At 51.3% G+C, this 18,401-nt stretch overlaps 1 protein-coding gene across 11 annotated transcripts in view; it reads right to left on the bottom strand.

The window, feature by feature from the left end:
• Positions 1-297: 297 nt before the first annotated feature.
• ARHGAP23 (Rho GTPase activating protein 23) overlaps positions 298-18,401 on the bottom strand; it is a 74,907-nt gene continuing 56,803 nt past the window's right edge. For 10 of the 11 annotated variants that reach the window (XM_081028853.1, XM_081028849.1, XM_081028852.1 and 7 more), the window contains 7 exons: positions 16,489-16,562; positions 16,129-16,218; positions 15,376-15,501; positions 9,354-9,395; positions 8,687-8,783; positions 6,550-6,581; positions 298-2,712 (listed from right to left, as the gene is read on the bottom strand). In XM_081028853.1, the coding sequence (XP_080884979.1) occupies positions 1,669-2,712; positions 6,550-6,581; positions 8,687-8,783; positions 9,354-9,395; positions 15,376-15,501; positions 16,129-16,218; positions 16,489-16,562 (1,505 nt within the window). In that variant the 3' untranslated portion in view covers positions 298-1,668. Of the gene's footprint in view, positions 2,713-6,549; positions 6,582-8,229; positions 8,253-8,686; positions 8,784-9,353; positions 9,396-15,375; positions 15,502-16,128; positions 16,219-16,488; positions 16,563-18,401 lie in introns of all 11 variants that reach the window. The other variant, XM_081028850.1, reaches the window with a different exon arrangement.

The following is an 18,401-nucleotide window of genomic DNA, read 5'->3' as shown; positions in this document are numbered from 1 at the left end:
CTATGCACTTGTCTGGCCTCTGCAGGAATAGAGAGCAAATACCTGGTTACCTTCTGTGCAATGAGGGTCCCCGCCCTTCCATCTTGTATTCTGTTCCTGTGTCATTGCTATTACCAGCCTCCCAGGATGGGACACCTACAGAACTACCAGGAGGTAGAGCTTTCCCTCCACTCTGCCACCACCTAGTCCAGCCCTATCGTGCTCCTACTGTGGGCCAGGCACGTCACTCTTCCCCCACCTTAGCCCCGCTCTGTCCCTCTCCTCCCTCCAGAACAAGTGACACAGCTGATTCGTGCCTCGAGGAAGGCCATTTATTTCCAAGATATAGACTATACTTTTAAGACAGGACTTTTCAGAAGCAGGAAATCTTAGTTGTCGCCTAGAGAGGTGTGTCAAGGACACAGTGAAAGGAGACATGCGGACCGTGGGGCCGGAGGCTTACCCAACAGTTACAACACTTCTTTAAATGAGCAAAACATCTTTAAAAATCCTTATAAATTCTTTATAATATGTTACACATTTAGAGACAATATTTACAATAAAAGGAAGGGGGAGGGAGGAGAGAGAAATCTACAGCAAATCTTTGCATAAACCAAGAGGACAGCTAGACACGGCAGTACGGTTCACAGCCCCATGTGGGCTTGGGCTTCCCTGGAATGAGTGAGGGCTTGTGTGGGAGGCCTGGTGATGGGAGGTCTATTTACAATGTTGGGAGGAGAGGGGGCTGGGTCCCGCCCATCCTGAAGGAAGAGACAGAGCTCAGACCTCATAAATCAGTGTGTGTTTCTACCACCGCTTCTAAAGGGCAGAAGGTGGGGTCTGTGTGCCTGAGTTGTGGAAGTAGCAGGCACAGCTGGAAGAACAAAGAGAGGGGCAAGGGAGGTGTAGCAGAGGGAACCCTGGATCTTCCCCAAACTATCTGGAGAATGGGTAGCTCCGCCATGGTCAAAGCGCTTGGGGGGTGATTTAGAGGCTGGCAAAAGTTTGGTGAGGGAGTGAGCCTGGTGAGTGTCTGTCTTGCCCCTGTGGAGTGGCCCCAACCCCTTTCTCTGGCTCTGACAAGCAGCGGGGGGTGGGGTGGGGGGGAAGGATCCCTGTGTGCACCAAAGACAGGGCGCCTTGATGGGGGTGGGAGTGGGAAGACAAGGCAGCAGGGATGGCAGATGTTGCTATTGGAAACACCTTTGGACAGTGACTACACACCCTGGCACACACAACCCCTCTCCCATGGACACCACTGCCCTACACCTCTCCCCAGACATACATACACAACATACCCCCCCACCCCGGCCCCCAGCTAGGAGCTAATGGGTGTGGGTAGAGCAAAGAAGGAAGAGTCAGCATGACCCAGTATCTTTCCTTTTGTCTTTAGTCTGAGACTTGGGAGTTCCCTATCTACACCCCATGACTGAGAAGGGTCCCTAAGTGCAGACACAGAAAGGCCCAGAAGGGCACACTGTCATTTATCCAGGGGACACAAGCCCCCAGCAGACTATCCCCCTCCTTACCCCTGGAGCCCCTCCCTGCCCCACTGCCTGTCAATTCCAGCACACAAATTGGAGACACGGTCTCACCCAGGGGCAACAGAAGAGGAGGTGTAAGTCAGAGAACACGCCTGTTTCCCAAGGGGTGCGAAGTGGGGGCGGCGCAGGGAGGGGAGGGAGCTGGTTACAGACACTGATGGAGGCGGGAGGCGGCCGAGCGGCGCGGAGTCTGGCTCTGCAGGGCCCCCGGGTCCCCGGGCGCGGGCGGCAACGAGGCCGCCGCCGACGGGGCCCGCGCCTTGGTGGACTCCAGGCTGCTGAGGCCCGAGTCCTTGTTGTCACTGTGGGCCCGAGGAACCGCGGGCTCTGGGGAGCCCCCTCCGCTCAGTTCCTTCCACTCGTTGAAGTTGAGGTCGGTCAGCGGGCTCTGCACCACCACGGTGTGGCGGCGCCAGCTGCTCCGGCGCCGCCGCGTCTCGGGCGACAGCGGTCGCCGCAGTCGCACAGCCAGCATGTCGTCGGCAGTGCCACGGAGGCGCAGCCGCAAAGCCTCAAGGCGCGAGGGCCGCGCGCCCAGCGCCGCCGCCGCCGCCGCCGCCGCCGCCGGGGGTCGCAGCGACTCCTGGCTGCTGGACGAGGCTGAGCCGGCTGGCTCTACGCCGCGGGGGCCGCCCCGCCCCGCGCCCGCGCCCTCGCCGTCCGGGCGGCTTCGGGCCAGGCGGCGCCGAGCCAGGGTGTCGCAGGGCATGAGGTGGTGCGAGCTGAAGGAGGGCCGCCGCGCCAGGTGCCCCCCGGGCGCCGCGCCACCCTCAGTGTCCGTCTCCACGTGGCTCAGCTCGCTGCGCTCGTCGTCGGCCTCGTCCCCCGCGCCGGCCCGCCGCCCCCCGGCGCCCGAGCACACACTGCGGTCCATCGTGGACAGCGTGGAGTAGCCCGACACGATGGAGCGCGTGTCCGCGGCCGGCCGCTCCTCCTGCGCCGCTGGGGGGCTGAGACGCCCGGGGGCCTCGGCGGCGGCGGCAGCGCCCGGCAGCCGCTCCTCGGGCTGGTCCTGGGTCCCCGGCGCCCCCACCCCGGGCTTGTGCGCCTCCTGCTCCGAGTCGTCGTCTGTGCTGCTGCCCAGCCCCCGCGCCTCCCGCCGCTTCTTCCGCTTGCGGTTGACAGCCGAGATGAAGGAGATCGCCAGCATCTCCCGGGCGTATGGTTCCTTCTTGGTGGCCCACGAACCCTGGGCGGGCGACAGGTCAGTATGCAGGAGGCGCCCAGACTTGCACGAGCATGGCCCTCTCTTCCAGCCCCAGGCCAGAGGGCCTCAGCTCCCTTCACGTTCCCACCTGGACACCCCTCCCCCACCCAGGTACTATGGCACCCAATCTCAACAGGTCCAGCCCAGCCCAGCATCCCCACTGGCATCATAAACCGTTCCTCCTGGACCACTGACCCATCTGGAGTGTCACTGTCCACTCTAGAGACTACCCTTCGGCCCCTCTCCCAGCCCTGAGGTCTCTCCTCCTTATCCCTTTCCGACTTAATCTAGACTCTCAGCTCTTTCCTGTGAGCTGGGGGCTGGTCTAGAAACTCTGCCACCCCTAACTTCATTCCATTCTCCATATCCAGCGCTAGATAAATCCTTTTAGACACAGCTCTGGTAAGTCTCTCAACAGTGAACAGTATTTGTTTGAACCCATTTCACATAGACTGTCCTGGGTTATACTTAATCACCAGAGCCTGGCAGGGACCTTTCTCTGACCACAGCTCCTAGGCCCCTCCCTCGCCACTCCCTCCCACCTGGGAAACCTGTCTTTCCACCTACTCAGCGAGTACAGGCCTCTCCAGGCAACCCACCCGACTTCACTTCCCTTTCCCACAGCCATCTCCTCAGCACCCCACCCTGATAATTCCCAACCCAGATCAATCCAAATGCCAACTCTGCTGCCAAAAGTGCTAAAAGGCCCAGCACCATCCAATGATTTGAATTGAAGCCACTCCCAAATTGTGATTTCCATACCCCAAATGGGAAACTTCCCCGCTGCTGTTCTCAGGGCTAAGCCCGGTAGTGTGTTTTTGTCCTGGCCTTCCCCAAGCCCCCAGCAGAACCCATGCTGCCCGTCACTGCCTCCTCCACCCTGGGTTTCAGTCCTCCCTTTCTGGCCTCTCCTCTGCCTCCTGGGGGGCTCTTTGTTCCCCTCTTAAACCTTAAGATGCCATGTGCCAGGCATCCGTCTCAGCCCGTCTTCTCTCTCTCTGTTCATATTGCCTGGGAAGTATTCGTCCTCAACATCCTTGCTGCTAAGGCCTCCTGGGCCGACACCAAATTCTATTTGAGCTTAGAACTCTCCTTCCAAATGCAATTCATCTTTTACCAGCACTGGGAACTCACCTATCTAGAACCACAGTATGCTCTCTACCCCTGCCCCAAACCACCTCCATTCATGTTTCCCACTTTTAGGGGATCTCTGATTCCTCCCTCTCCCCTCCTCTCAATTCTCCTCCTAAAGTGACTCCCAAAGCCATCTCATCCCCATCATCCTCCATTTGGGCCCTCATTTTGCCTTTTCTGGGCCTTTCTGCCCTCTCACCCTCTCCCAATAGGACTCTGCCTCCACCCTGCCTCAACTCAGTCCCTTCTCCTTCGAAGCAATCAATTCTTCTAAGGGAAAGCAGGACTCCGGTCACCTCTGGACTCTCCAGGATCCCATCCCCACCAGGATGAAGCAAAGACACAGGGCCCTTCACAACCGGGTCCCAGTTTTCCCAGCCTGGTGTCCTCCCTGCCCTGACCCCAACCCCGACACAGCCTTCACTCTGGCCATGCTGACCTACAAACCCTTCCCTCAATATGACTTGCACTTTAACACTGGCAGCCTTTAGTTGCCACCCTGGAACCCCATGCCATTTGCTGGTGAGCTCTTACTCCCCTTACCAGGCCCAGCTCAAACATGGCACCACCTTCTGTGCAGCAATCTCCCAGCCCTCTCTGGCTGAACTGGGAAATCCCTTCTCTGTTCCCATAGCCTTTTGAAAATACATCTACACCAGCTCTTTTCAGATCAGAATAGCTTTGTTTGCATATCATCTACATCAAACTCTGAGCTCCTTGAGAGCAAGGTCTGTGGTTTATGTGTGTTTGCATATCCAGGATTCCTGGCACAATGCCTGGGACATAATAGGTGCTCAATACATTTTAAGTGAATGAACAAATGGGTGAGTGGAGTCCCCTCAACATAGGAAGCCCTGCAGAAGCAGATGCTGGGCTGGAATGACCTACCCTTGAACCCCTCTTCACAAGCCACCTCCTATTTCACCCACAGTATAATAATGAGTGGAGATAGAGATGTCTGGTGTGGCCACCACATCCTATGCGCTCTCTCTCACATCAGTTAGTTCTCAGGAAGCCAGAGTATGTCAGGGATTCAGGATTTACAGGCGCGTGGTCCTGGGTCATGGCTGCCTACACTACACAACTCTAGAGTGCACCCCTGGAGTTCTGCGACATGGCAGCACCCCTATGATCAATCTGAGGCACATGGTGGCCTGTGCCGCTTTCTTTCCTGGCCATGCTCTCTGGCCACTAGACTATCTGATCACATTACTTTATCCTGACTAGTTATAGAAGCAATGAGATCAGAATAGTCACTGCCAGGGAATGCAGAGGTCAGTAGGGTCACATAAAGGTCAAGGGGTCAGTCCAGGAGAGGCTATGAGAAACCAAGGGGCTAGCAGGTGCAATGGATGGAAGGGACAAAAAGCTAATTTCAGGTCACCATAATGAACATGCTCCCCGCCAGCACAGTCTTGGGATGGAGTGAACTCCCCGTCAGCAGAGGTGTGCAGGCAGAGCTCTATGGAGAGGTTACAGGGGACCTCTGCACCAAACTAGAGCAGCCTTCCTTCTTTCTTTCCAGTGCATTCATCTGACAATGACTACCTCCTCGGTGTCAGGCACAGTGGACTTGCTGGGACCTAGCCAGTGCTTAGAGCCCCAGACAGAAATGAGCCCAGTTTGGCCAGTCAACATTCACTGATTTCACGGACTACTATGGACAGAATTGTGCCCTGCCCCTCAAATCCATACACTGAAGCCCCAACCTCCAATATGATAGTATTTGGAGATGGGGCCTTCGGGAGGTAATTAGGTTTAGAAGAGGTCATGAGAGTGGGGCCCTTATGGTGGCATTAGTGCTCTTGTGAGAAGAGATATGACAGAGCTTTCTGGCTTTTCTGTCTGTCATATGAGGACACATGAAGGCAGCCGTCTACAAGCCTGGAAGAGAGCTCTTACCAGAAACACACCGTGCTGACACCTTGATCTTGGATCTAGCCTTCAGAACTGTGAGAAAATGAATTTCTGTTGTTTAAGCCACCCAGTCTATGGTATTTTGTATGGCAGCTAAGATACCCTTCCTGGCCATCAAGCTCTAACCTAACAGTTGGGCAGCGTCTGCCTGGGGCAGGCATCTTCACCTGACAGGTTTGGTCTTAGAGGGCAGGTTGGAGCAGGTGACTAGCTGGCTGTGAGACCGGGTTCAAAAAGCCAGCTCTGGTTTTATTGATTTTCTCAATTGTTTTTGATTTCATTGATTTCTGCTCTTATCTTTATTATTTCCTTCCTTCCGCTGACTTTGGGCTCTCCAAAGACTTTACACAGTAGATATATGGGGCATGTTTGTTGTTAACCCAATTTATGGGGATCAACATTAGCCATCATTTACAGACGAGGAAGTTGAGGGTCAGAAAGAGGTTAAGGAACTTGCCCTGGACCCCAAAGCTTCCAGTGGAGCTAGAACCGAAACCCAGGACGGGCTGCTTGTAACCACTGAACACACTGCCTCTCAGCCACCTAACTCCCACGCCAGATCCTTCCACTGCACCAGACGCCTCAGCAAGCACAGCCAAAGCAAACGACTTTTCAGTTTATCTTGGACACTCAGTGTTTCCCACCTGCCCTCCCAGTGATCGTCAACTTTCCACAGGGTCCAACTGCAAGTCTCCCAATTCTCTTGACCGAAAAACAAAGTGGGCTGGCTTGTGTAGGGTTAGACTTCAGAATTGCCTGGGCACTTACCTTGGACTTGGCTGAAGTACAGGTGGTGGAATCTGTTGGTGAGAACAGAAAGAAAAATGAAAATTGGATCAGGGCAAGAGCAGGCTGAGTCTTGTGAACATAATTCCCTCTCCTCAAAGGCTTCAGAAACCAGGGAGTTCAGAAACCTGAGATCTCCCTGAGTGCCGAGAGTGTGATGGGCCCCTGATGTCATTTCCCAGGGCATAGGGATGAGGCAGAAAATGATGTCAATCACCACTTCCTTTTCTGGCAGGAAGTGACATCAGGCTTCCAGCCACTTGACCCTCATTTGCCCAGGGTTAAGGGCAAGGGGGGGCTTTTCTTTGGGTCCTGTTCCTCTCACCACCCTCCTGTCCCTCTTCCTCTGAAGCACTACAGAGAAAGTGCCAAATATCAGATGTCCACAAAACCACAACGGTGAGACACAGCAAATCACAGATGCTCTGGAGAAATGGAGACCACACAGTGAGTGCACAGAGAGGTGGGGCCCTGCATCCACCCTTACCCCCCACTTCCAGGACAGAAGAATGAAGAGGACCATTTGAATACTCTAGTACAGGGGCGGACATGAAGTGGGTGGGACACAGGAGGTAGAGAGGGCTGGTGACTAAAGCCTTCATAGGTTCCATCTCCAGACCTGAGATCAATCTGCCCCAGTTTATAACCAAAGTTATGAAGAAGAGTAAAATCATTATTACCTCAATGGGACGTGGGTCCCACTCCCTTAATATCACTAGGGTGGAGAAGGAACCAGAAACGAGTCTTGGCAGTGTCCTCTCCAGGACTGGGGAGGGAGCAGGCTGATCCAAGGACCTCTGGGGGTCCGACAGGGCAGTGAGCAGTGCAGTTAATCCACACTCTCTGGCAAGCAAGTTAGATGCCTCCTCCCCAGCCCGCCCCGCACACGGTGAGAGGAGCAGATGGGCTCACCACACAGCGACACACACGGGGCAGGCGAGCGGCAGCGGGTGATTAGAAGAGATCCGGTCTCCTCTCTGCTATCCCCACCCCATGTCCTTTGGGTCCCTTCCCCAGCCTGTCTCTTGCAACTAGGGGTGCTGTGGTATGCCTCCATTAGAGACAGGAGCAGTCAAAATACTAAGCACTGGTCACCCACAGGGTGGGAGGCGTTAGTGGCTGGAGCCAAGAAGGCACTGGGCAATCCTGTGTCTCTGGGCTACTCTGCTATGACAGGGCCAGAGGAACAGAACTAGGACTCAAGGGCTGAGTGACCAGGGGCACTGGTTTCAGAAGCAGAAAAATCCAGTCCTCGAAGGTGATTGAGACAGGAGCGACAGCTTTAGAGAGGCTTCTAAGGCTGGCATCACTGGTGTCTGCAGAGGCTGGGTTCCACTACCCGCCAAGCCTCCCCTGCCGAGATAACCAGAAGTGGCTGAGCTCAGCACAGAGAGAAGGCCGCAGAGTGGGGGACTGCGAGAGGGCAGCCATACGGTACTCAGACTTCCCGGCAAGGGGGTCAGGATCTGGCTCCAGCAAGTGCCTCCTTCCTCCTGAGAAGGGGCTTTCATGTAGGAGGGCACTGGGCTGGGGATTCTTAACAAGTGTGGGGAACTGGCATGTCAGGGTGAGGTCCCCTCAGCCTGGGACACCTCTGTCTGCCCAGCCTTCTTATAATCACCCGCCACTGTTAGTGACCGAGGCTGCAACGTCACACTGTACCCTTTAAATCTCCAACAGGTCCGCTGGAGGAGGGGAAGGAGAGGAGAAGGGACGGGATCCAGGGGATGGGAGGAGAGTACAGGGAGAAGAGGGAGGAGAGACAGAGGAGGGGTGCAAGGAGAAAAGGAAGAAAAATTAAAAACAGTAACATGCCCAGAAGGACACAGTCCATAAGAAATAAAAAGCTCAGGAAAGAAACCAGTGAACAAGGGCAAACAAAGCTCCTACCCAGCCCTGGGGTGGGGGCAGCTGAGCAGATGAGGAGGTGGGCACCCAGGCAAGCTGGACCTCCCCAGAGAGGAAGAAGGCCCTGCCACATCCCCTTCTCAGTGGTGGGGGCAGAGAAGGGCCCAGCTGAGGCAGGAGCAGGGAAGCTGGGAGCCTGGCCAGGCATCAATGACCCTCAGGAATCAGAGCCCACTCCCACCCTCACCCCTTCCCTGGCTCCTGCACTCACCTGAACCTGGGTCACCAGGGGGCACTGTCCTGCCAATGTTGGGCAGGAGGTACTCGATGTTGGGCACTGACTGAGGCTCCTTGTCATCCACAGGGGTCTGCAAACAGGAGGAGGGTCAGCCAGCATGCCCTCAGTTGGCTGGACGGCAGATCCCACAGAACGGGGTGCCCTGAAGACAGGGCCCATCTCTCCTCCATCAGACTGGGGCTCACCAGGGCAGCGACTATCTCCATCATCAATCAGGCACTCTTGAGGGCAGGTCTTACATGCCCCCAGTTAGACTGTTTTGTAACTTTCCCAACACCCTCATTGAACCCTGAAGGCCCAAACTGTTCCCACAGCTGAGGGGAAGAACTGTGTCTCCCCGATCAGACAGGACCTTCCTACAACTCATATCCTTCCGGTAGGGTCTGCCTTTGCTACTGGACTCTATTTCCTTAGGGCAAGGCCTACATCTCCCCCCTTAGAATGAGGGCTCATAAAGGCAAGGATTGAGTCCCCCATCAGATCGGAGGCTCCCGAGGAGAGGGTCTATGTTTCCTCCATCAGACTGTGGATGCCACACGGTCAGGCACCTGCCCCTGCTTGAGTCTTGCTGCCCCCGCCACCTGCGATGAGGACCCACCTCAGACCAGACCCCAGCCCATCTGCCCTCTGCATCACTTACTCTCTCTCCCTTGTCCTCATCGTCACTGAAGAACCAGTCTGACTGCAGAGGAGACAAAAGGAAGTGATCAATCAACATGGGAAGGGGCTGAAGGAAGACAGGGAGACATAGGCTCCCAACCTACTCAGTCCAGAGAACCCACTCAGGTGCCAAATGGAACAGGCAAGGAGGAGGCACAAAGAAGCAAGGGTCCCCCCTCTTCTCAACAAACCCCAGGCTGGCCTGGTTGCTAGAGAGGTCTCAGAGGGAAGTTGATGGATCCTGGAACCCAACTCCACAGACTATGAGAAACTCTTGGGGAGAGAAAAGGTTGGACCCCAGTGTGAGAGGGAAACGCAGCCTGGAGTGAGAGAGGGTCTGAGGAGAGATGGATGACTGGCTCCGGGAGAGCTTCTCTCTGCCTATTTTTCATTAAACACTGTCCAGCACACATCACTTTGGCTGGCTCCTTACTGCAAGCTAGAAGCAGCGCCATCTTCTGCCCGTTGGGCCCACTGCAGGGAGAAGGCCTGCCAGGGACGCTACAGCTGAGTGTACCCTACACCAGCAGTAGGCTCAACTCTTACAACTGGGGTGGCACTCCCCTCACCCAGAAAAGGGAAGTGCCTGGAAGGAGGTGTTAGGAGGTTCCCTCAAGGGCAGGCAGGCAACGAGTTTCTCATAAATGCCAAACGGGATAGAAATTAAAATCCCACTCTGAAATACATTTCGTGAAATTTGAGAATCTTGAAGATAACTCTAAAAGTTTTATGAAAAACAAAAACAGGTTGCTTACAAATGAACAAGTATCAGCTGTAACTAGAATTCTCAGCAGCAAAAGACACAAGAAGACTAGGAAGTAATATTCACAATGTATTGTTGGACTACAAATGCAGGAATTTTGAACCTAGAATTTTATACCCTGCTAAACTCTCATTTAAGTTTGAGTATGAAATAAAGCTATTCTAAGACAGACATCACAAAGTACACAAAGAGCCTCTTAACTGAGTACATGAGCAAGTAAAGAAATGAATCCAGGGGGGAGCAACAAACTCTTGAGAAGGATGGACAGTAGTGTAGAAAAGTCCATTGTTATCAAACCAAGCACACACACACACACAAACACACAGACACACACAGAGACAGACAGACACACACACGCTGTTTTCATGACAATCTGGAATTCAAATTTAGAGGGAGAAACCAGTGACAGGTAAAAGGACACTAAGGTACTTGGCTTTTAGATGTGATAGAAGGAAGACATAGACACTGATGAGCTTTAGAAATTGATAGTGAAAACTAAACATAAGTATGGGTTTTATAAATTGTATGTTTTTCATATCAGGGAAAAAAAAATCAATCCATCAAAGCAAGGCATGGTAGACCAAAACAAGAGATACAATAAAAATGTGGTAAACATCAACAAAAAAAGGCATTAAAAAAAAAAGACATTTAAGATAGCAGAATTAAGTTCTAGCAGTACAGAAATTACAATAAAGTGATCTAAGCTCACCGAAAGTTAAAACACATACAGAATATTATACACATTTAAGGCTATCCGTGTATTTAAAATAAGCATATAGAAGGTGGTTTGGAAGGATACATATTAAACTATTAGAGTGGGTACTTATGGGGTGGGGGCACAGTAGGGTCAGGAATGAACAAGGAGACTTGCGAGGTTGATTATGACCAAGTGCCATGAACCTCAGTTACTATTCATCAAAATCTGGCATATGACTGACTCAAGTAAGCAGCACAGAAGAGAAACAAGAAAGAGACAGATGAGGAGAGAGAGGACAAGAAAGAAATGCAACATCTGGAGTCAGTCATCTTGGGTCCAAGTTCACCTCAGTCAAATTACCTCTCTGAATCTACTTACTTATCTGTAAAATGGGCATAATATGAGTATCTACTTCAAAAATTGTAGTGAGGATCAAAGTGGAATACTGTACGGCTATTATCAAGAAGAAAAGAAGTGAGATCTATCCCCATGGGGCTTTTTCTGTAGACCTACATCGTTGGAAATGTCTCCTAGAGTAAATACATGCTTTCTTTTACTCACAGAACTGTGTGTTAGATCTGTGGGAAGGAACGGCAAGACAGCTGCTAAAACTATGATAAAGACCTAATAGTGAATTAAAAAAAAAAAAGAAGAAGACAAGAAGACAAGAAATAACAGGTGTTGGTGTGGATGTGGAGAAAAGGGAACCTTTGTGCACTGCTGGTGGGAATGTAAATTGGTCCAGCCACTATAAAAAACAGTATGGAGGTTCCTCAAAATATTATTCAGCCATAAAAAATAAGAAAAATCTTGCCATTTATGACTACATAGATGGATCTTGAGCGCATTATGCTAAGTAAAATAAGTCAGAGAAAGACAAATACCATATAATGTCATGTATATGTGGGATCTAAAAATAAATAAATCTGAGCTCCTACCATGTTTTCCTGAAAATAAGACCTAGCCGGACAATCAGCTCTAATGCGTCTTTTGGAGCAAAAATTAACATAAGACCCAGTATTATTATATTGTCTTGTATTATATTATACGATGTTATGTTGTGTTGTGTTGTCTTGTCTTGTGATGTGATATTATATTAAAGACCCGGTCTTACATTATAGTAAAATAAAACCAGGTCTTATGTTAATTTTTGCTCCAAAAGACTCATTAGAGCTGACTGTCCGGCGAGGTCTTATTTTCTGGGAAACAGGGTAGATACAGAGACCAAATTGGTGGTTGCCAGAGGCAAGGAGGTGGGGGGTGCATGTAATGGATAAAGGTGGTCAAAGGTACACCCAGTTACAAAATTAATAAGTCAAGGGGATGTACTGTACATGAGGATACAATATACAATATGGTGACTATAGTTAATAATACTAGTGTATTGTATATTTGAAAGTTGCTGAGAGTAGATCTTAAACGTTTTCATCATAAGAAAAAAAATGTAACTATGGATGGTGACAGATATTAACTAGATTTCCTGTGCTGATCATTTCACAATATATACAAATAGCGAACCATTATGTTGTCTACCTGAAGCTAATATAATGTTACATGTCTATTTAATCTCAATTAATAAAAAAATTAAAAAATAATGAAAGATGTAAAACATTTAGTACAACACATTGTTAGTATATAATAAATGTCAGCTATTATTATTAAAAAGTGAGGTTACCCAGAGACAAGCTGACCAGAGGAGGCACTAAGAAGCCAGCCTTTAATTCGGGTGTGAGGGTACCCAAAAGTGCTCCAGGAACCCGGAAGTCTACAGGACGCTTCCAGGTGGCCCACGTTTCTCTGGAAGAATTCTTGCTAGCTTTTTTAGAATTTACCCTGCTTTTACACATTGTTCCCTCGGCCTAGACTGCTTTCTCCCTTCTCTGCCTATCTAATTTCCTCATGGTCTTTTAAGACAGTTCAAGAATTTCCGACTACCGACCCAGCCCGACACCCAAGGCTGGGCTGGGTCCTTCTGTGGCGCTTCCCTGGGCATAGCCCAGAGCATGAAGAAGTGATGTCTTCAGTGGGCAGTGTTCCTTCAGAGCAGGGCCTGAGTTCCATACATCTCTGTGTGCCCAGTACCTGCATGTCTCTGGGATGGAATAATGACAATGACGATGATGATACCTAACTCTTATATAACACTAACTGCCGGGCACCATTTTGTGCTTTACAGATATTAAGCCATGTAACCCTCACAATACCACTGCGAAGTAAGTACCACTATTATCTCTACTTTCAGAGGCACAAAGACAGTAAGTAACTTAGCATATAAGGAGCAGAGCCAGGGTTCAACCTCAGGCAGGCTGGCTTCACAGCCAGTGCCCTCAACTGACACACCAGTGGTTCTCAACGGGGGGCTGATTTTGAACCCCCTAGGGGGCATCCGGCAATGTCTGGAAACAGTTTCAATTGTCACAGCTGGACGGATGCTCCTGGCATCTAGCCAGAGATGCTGCTAAACACCCTGTAATACACAGGGCAGCACCCCACAATGAGGAATGATCTGGCCTCAAAGGTCACGAGTACCAAGGTTGAGAAATGCCACTGGACACATAGTCGGTATCACTATGTCTGCTGAGTGAATAAATGAACAAATGCTTTGATAAGGTCTTTGTTTGAGTTCCAATTAACTTAGTCAACATAGGTATGAGCTGGTTGGTGACTTGCCACTGGGAGGCCGAACCCCTGGTTTTGCTCATCTCTACTCTGCCATCATCTTACTGTGCGACCCTGGGCAAGTCACTGTTCCTCTTCACACCTCAGTTTGCACCGTCTATATGATGTGAGGACAGGTTTGAGACCTTCAGGCCTTTTCCAGCTCTGCGGCCCAAAGGTTCCACAGATGACAGGAGCCCCAAGCAGGGGAGGCCAAGTGATGGCTTCAGCTGGAACACTCCCAGCAGGAGGTCATGTCACCCACTAACTCCTACCATCCACCAACATGTCAGGGGTGCTCAGAGTCAGAGCAGTCTGCCACAAGTCTGACCCCTGCCTGGGATTGTCACTACACTGATCCCCAGCTACAGAGCCTCGGCTAACAGAACCTGGCAAACATGGGGAGAGGGTGAGCTTAAGGGGCCTGCTGAGGGGGAAACGCATTCCCTCACCCACCGTCCAGGGATGATTGTGTTCAAATGCCAAGAAGGTAAAGACTGGAGGGTACCCAGCTCAGTTAGTTCCCAGGAGTAAATCCCTGGGTGGGGAAGCCCAGCCTGGTATAACCTCAGCAGACATTCATTCATTCAACAAACACTGAGTGCTCACTATGTGCCAGGTACTAAGCTCAGTACCTGTAATATACCTGTAAAGGAGCCCCCTCCCCGACCCTGCCCAGAGGAGGGGTTGCCGTTGGCTCGGGACTCCCCTCAGGGGTATGGGGGAGAGTAAGGAGACACACTTTGGGCCTCTTTCTCCCTGCTGCTGCTGACAGCCCTGCTGGCCACAGGCCTCAAGCATCCAGGCACTTTTCCAGGAGTGGTGGGGCCAGCCCTTTCTCTTCCTCACAGACCCCCAAGCACACACTCACGGGGCTCCAGGGAGGCTCCCTTTCGATCAGAGAGCTGAACTTTTCCAAGGGAGATAAGCTTCCCCAGACTAAGGCCTCATCAGGATCCCTGACACTGCCCAGTGGCCCTGGCCTGACAGCTCTGGAGTGGGAATCCAGGCCAGTGGTCCCAACGTTAAGTTGAAAATGGGCCTTGGAGCCCTGACCACACAGTGAAGGAAGGAAACAAGTAGGCAAGGCCAGTCAGCATAACCAAAAGTGACCCTACTGCCTCATTTCGCTGACCCTGGCCAGCCTCTCTCTTTCTAGGACAGAATCTGCCCTCCCAGTAGGTGGGGAGGAAAGCACGGGCTTTGGTCAGACAGATCCAGGTTAAACTCCTGGACTGCCATGTATTACCTGTGTGACCTTGAGCAAGTCACTTGGCTTCTCTGAGGCCCAGTTTCCTCACCTATAACATGAAGGTAACATGACCCCTTCCCTAAAGTCTATGAGGTGCAGGAGGCTGTGGCTCCCCTTCCTCTGACCAGCTGCCAACCTTATTTCTCCCGGCAGGAGGGGGTCTGCTTCTGCCCTTTGTGGGCTGGACCACAGCTCATACCAAGATTTGGAAATGGAAAAATTTAAGAGGATTCTTAAAGAAATCCCTGAGCACCCCAGCAGGGGTCAGTGCTGCCCAGGGTTTGGTTCTGGAAGAAGAAGTCCTCCTGCACCCTCTGTTGGCCATTCTCGGTTCTCATCCGTTCGTTCGTGGACAATAACAAGAATCCCCTGCCTGTCCTCCTCCCTCTGACCCTCACACATATCTTGGAAGCTCCGGGGCCTCTTGATTCTCCTGCTGGGCACGTGACATCCCAGAACAACAGGGATTCTAGGATCCATTCCTGTTTGGCCTAGAAACACAGCCTATAAAGGGGATTCACCATCCCAGCTGCATTTTCTTAAGCTGCCTCATCCTTCCCTGAGAACATCCACTCAGGCAAACAGGAGCAGGGTGCCCAGGGGGACACGCCCCGGCCAGGGTGGCTGCTTACGTGCTGGATCAGAGTCTCCACGATCTTATAACGGTCGGGCATGTGGGTCACCATATCTGCCATGTTGTCCTCGGACGTCCTCACCAGGGTTGGCCCGAACACCAGGGCCAGGTTCCGGGGCTCCATCTGGGCAGGGGAGGAAGCAGGCCAGCATCAGTGACACTACGAGCCTGACTCCAGTGCCCCAGGCCTCCCTTACTCTGGGCCCCTGAGGAAGTCCTGATCATACCCTAAGATGTCCCTCGCTTAGGGGCTGGGCATGGAGGTGGCTGGGCAGGAGAGCACAGTCAGATTTCAGCCCCACTCACCCCCGGGCCGGGTAGCCATGGGCAGTGCCCGCAATGTGCACCGATATTGTGCTAGTAGTAGGAGGTCCCACAGGAGGGACCGGAGGGAGGTCCCAGGGTCTTTTAGGACTGGGAGAAATCCTACAATCCCCTCACTTTTGCTGTTGCAGGCCAGAAGATATCAGTGGTGTGTTTAGGGAAACGCAGAATAAGAGGATAGATCTCCATCAGCTGCAGGGGGACTGTGGCTCTGGGTCTCTGGAAGACCTCCCCAACTCAGGAAATGGCTCTCTGAGGGAGAAGCACTGGCCAGCATGTAGGGCTGGGGTGGGGATAGAATGACCTTGAAGGAGGAGGGCATGTCTACAGGGCCTTGAGATTTCTGACCCAGAGGAGCTCGGAATACGCCGCGGAGCCCCCAGGTACGTGTCCCTCCCCCACACTCCATGCCAGAACCCCCACCTACCTTGTTTTTCTCTGAGTGGTCAGCAATGGTCTTCAGATGGCTCACGAGGAATTTGAGTGTTTCATAGTAGTGTCCTGGAAGGTCCCGAATCTGGGCGGGAGAGAGAAGGGACATGGAACCAGGCTGTCATAGACCCCTCTGTCCACCACGCCCCAAAGTGGCTTCCACTACCGTATCTCAGGGGGCCTGGAATCTACCTCTAACTACCCCCTTGTACAGATAGAGACACTGAGGCCCAGAGCAGAGAAGGGCTTCCCGATGTCGCAGAGCGAGTCAGTGGCACCGGACTCTGGGCCTCCGGGGACAGTAGTGCTCCCTGTCCAGTCTATGTTTTGCCCAACAGCACCTCTCTTTCCTTACCAGCTTCCGCAGGGTCTTCATCCGCTCCCTCGAGTCTTCAATACGATTGGCCTCGATGAAGTCGTTGTATTTATCTAGAACACAGGGAAGACCGTTTAGAGAGGTGGGAGGCAGCTCCTTCTCCAACAGTCAAGGTGGGTGGCTTCCAGGCTGAAAGCCCCGGCTGGCTGAGCAGGCCCACGCTGTTCCAGTTTCAGGGAGCTCTGTGGCCTTGTGTTCATGTGATCAAACCCACCACAGTTACACTCAGGTGTGCACCTGACCTGGAGTAACCTAGGGGTGTTCATTTGGGAAAAAATAAGACCTGAGTTGCATGTTCATACTGGAAACGGGGCCCCTGCACCAGTCTCCAGGACAAGGATATCACATGGTCAGAAGAGAGTTACCTGGAAAGAGGGAGGGGCCTTTCAGCCTCCAGACACCCTACCCTACCTATGTCAGGATCTCCCCAACTCCCTTCAGAAGAAGTCCGTGGGGAACTTTAAAAGTGGAACATGGCTAGTTTATTCTAAAATCCATCTGGATGAATAAATGTACAAGGACAGCCAAGAATATTTTTTAGAGGAAGAATGATGGGGGAGAAGAATGATACTGAAACACACTAAAAAGATAGGAAAGCTAAAGCAATGGAACTGGTAGGGAAAGATGAGCAAGGACGGGGCAGAAAGGAAGGAACAGGCCATGAAGATCTTTACTATGTGATAAAGGCAGCCCTTCAAATCAGTGTGGAAGGAATGGAGGTGTCAGTAAATGTCCCTGAGACAATTAGCTATCTTGTTGGGGGGATGGGGAGGATATCCATTTCTAGCTCACATAATACACATAATTGCATTACAGAGCCAAATAGAAAAGTTATTAAAATAGTGGAAAAATAAGGAAATAGTTTTATAATCATAAACCTTCCTAAACATGAGATACAGAATCTATAAGACATTAACAATGTTGACACTTAAAATAATTGTTTCCAACTTCTCTACTGAAAAGTTAAAAGGCAAACCAGAAGATCAGGACAAATATTTGCAAAAACTAACAAAGGATTAGTATCCACAATATACAAAAGCTTGTCTCCTACAAATCAACATGAAAAAAAGACAGACAATCGAATAGAAAAATGGGCACATAGTCTGAACAGGCAACTACAGAGGAAATAGAAAAGACCAATAAACTAATAATGAAAAGAGGGTTCATCTTCCTAGTAATGAGGGAAATGAAAATGAAAACAATAAGATGCCATTTCCCCTATCTGATTAGCAGAAGTTTAAAACATTAATAACATCCAGTGTTGACGGCGGTGGTGGGAAGCCAAAACCCTCTTACGCTGTTAGGGGGCCGTGCATAGGCCCTCCTCAGAGTGCCATGTGACATTAGCTGTCAAAAATGTTTATCAGGACTTTGACCTAGCAATTCTACATCTCTACCTCGAGGACACCGAGCCAGGTATGCAGGGACATACTCAAGGAAAGTCACTGCAACATGTTTTGTCACAGCAAAAATTTGAAGACAACCTAAATATCCATCAACAGGGGAGTGACTAGAAGAATTACATTCTATTCAGATTATGACGTACGAAGTGGTTGATTTACCAAAAAATGCGGTAGAGCTCTTTGTACTAACATGAATAAATCTCAGAATCACAAGCCTCCTTTTGTTAAGAAGAACCCCACCAGTGGCGTGCTGAAGACTGCTCACCCTGCTGCCTGACGCCCAACTGTGTACATTGCTTCGCAGCTCCACATTGGTGACAGCGTATCAGTGGCTTGAAATCAGTCACCAGGGAAGTATTCACACCATGGAAAGTGGAAAATGCTACAGAGCAAGGCTTTTTTTCCCCCAGAGAGCCAGATATTAAACATTTACCAGCACACCACTGAATGCACCCGACTCCAAACCCTACGTACGCATGTGTGTCTTTG

The sequence above is a fragment of the Rhinolophus hipposideros genome (genome assembly GCF_964194185.1).
Source record: "Rhinolophus hipposideros genome assembly, chromosome: 20".
Taxonomy (NCBI): domain Eukaryota; kingdom Metazoa; phylum Chordata; class Mammalia; order Chiroptera; family Rhinolophidae; genus Rhinolophus; species Rhinolophus hipposideros.
The sequence above is the reverse complement of the archived record's forward strand: the minus strand, read 5'-3'. Positions and strand labels throughout refer to the sequence as shown.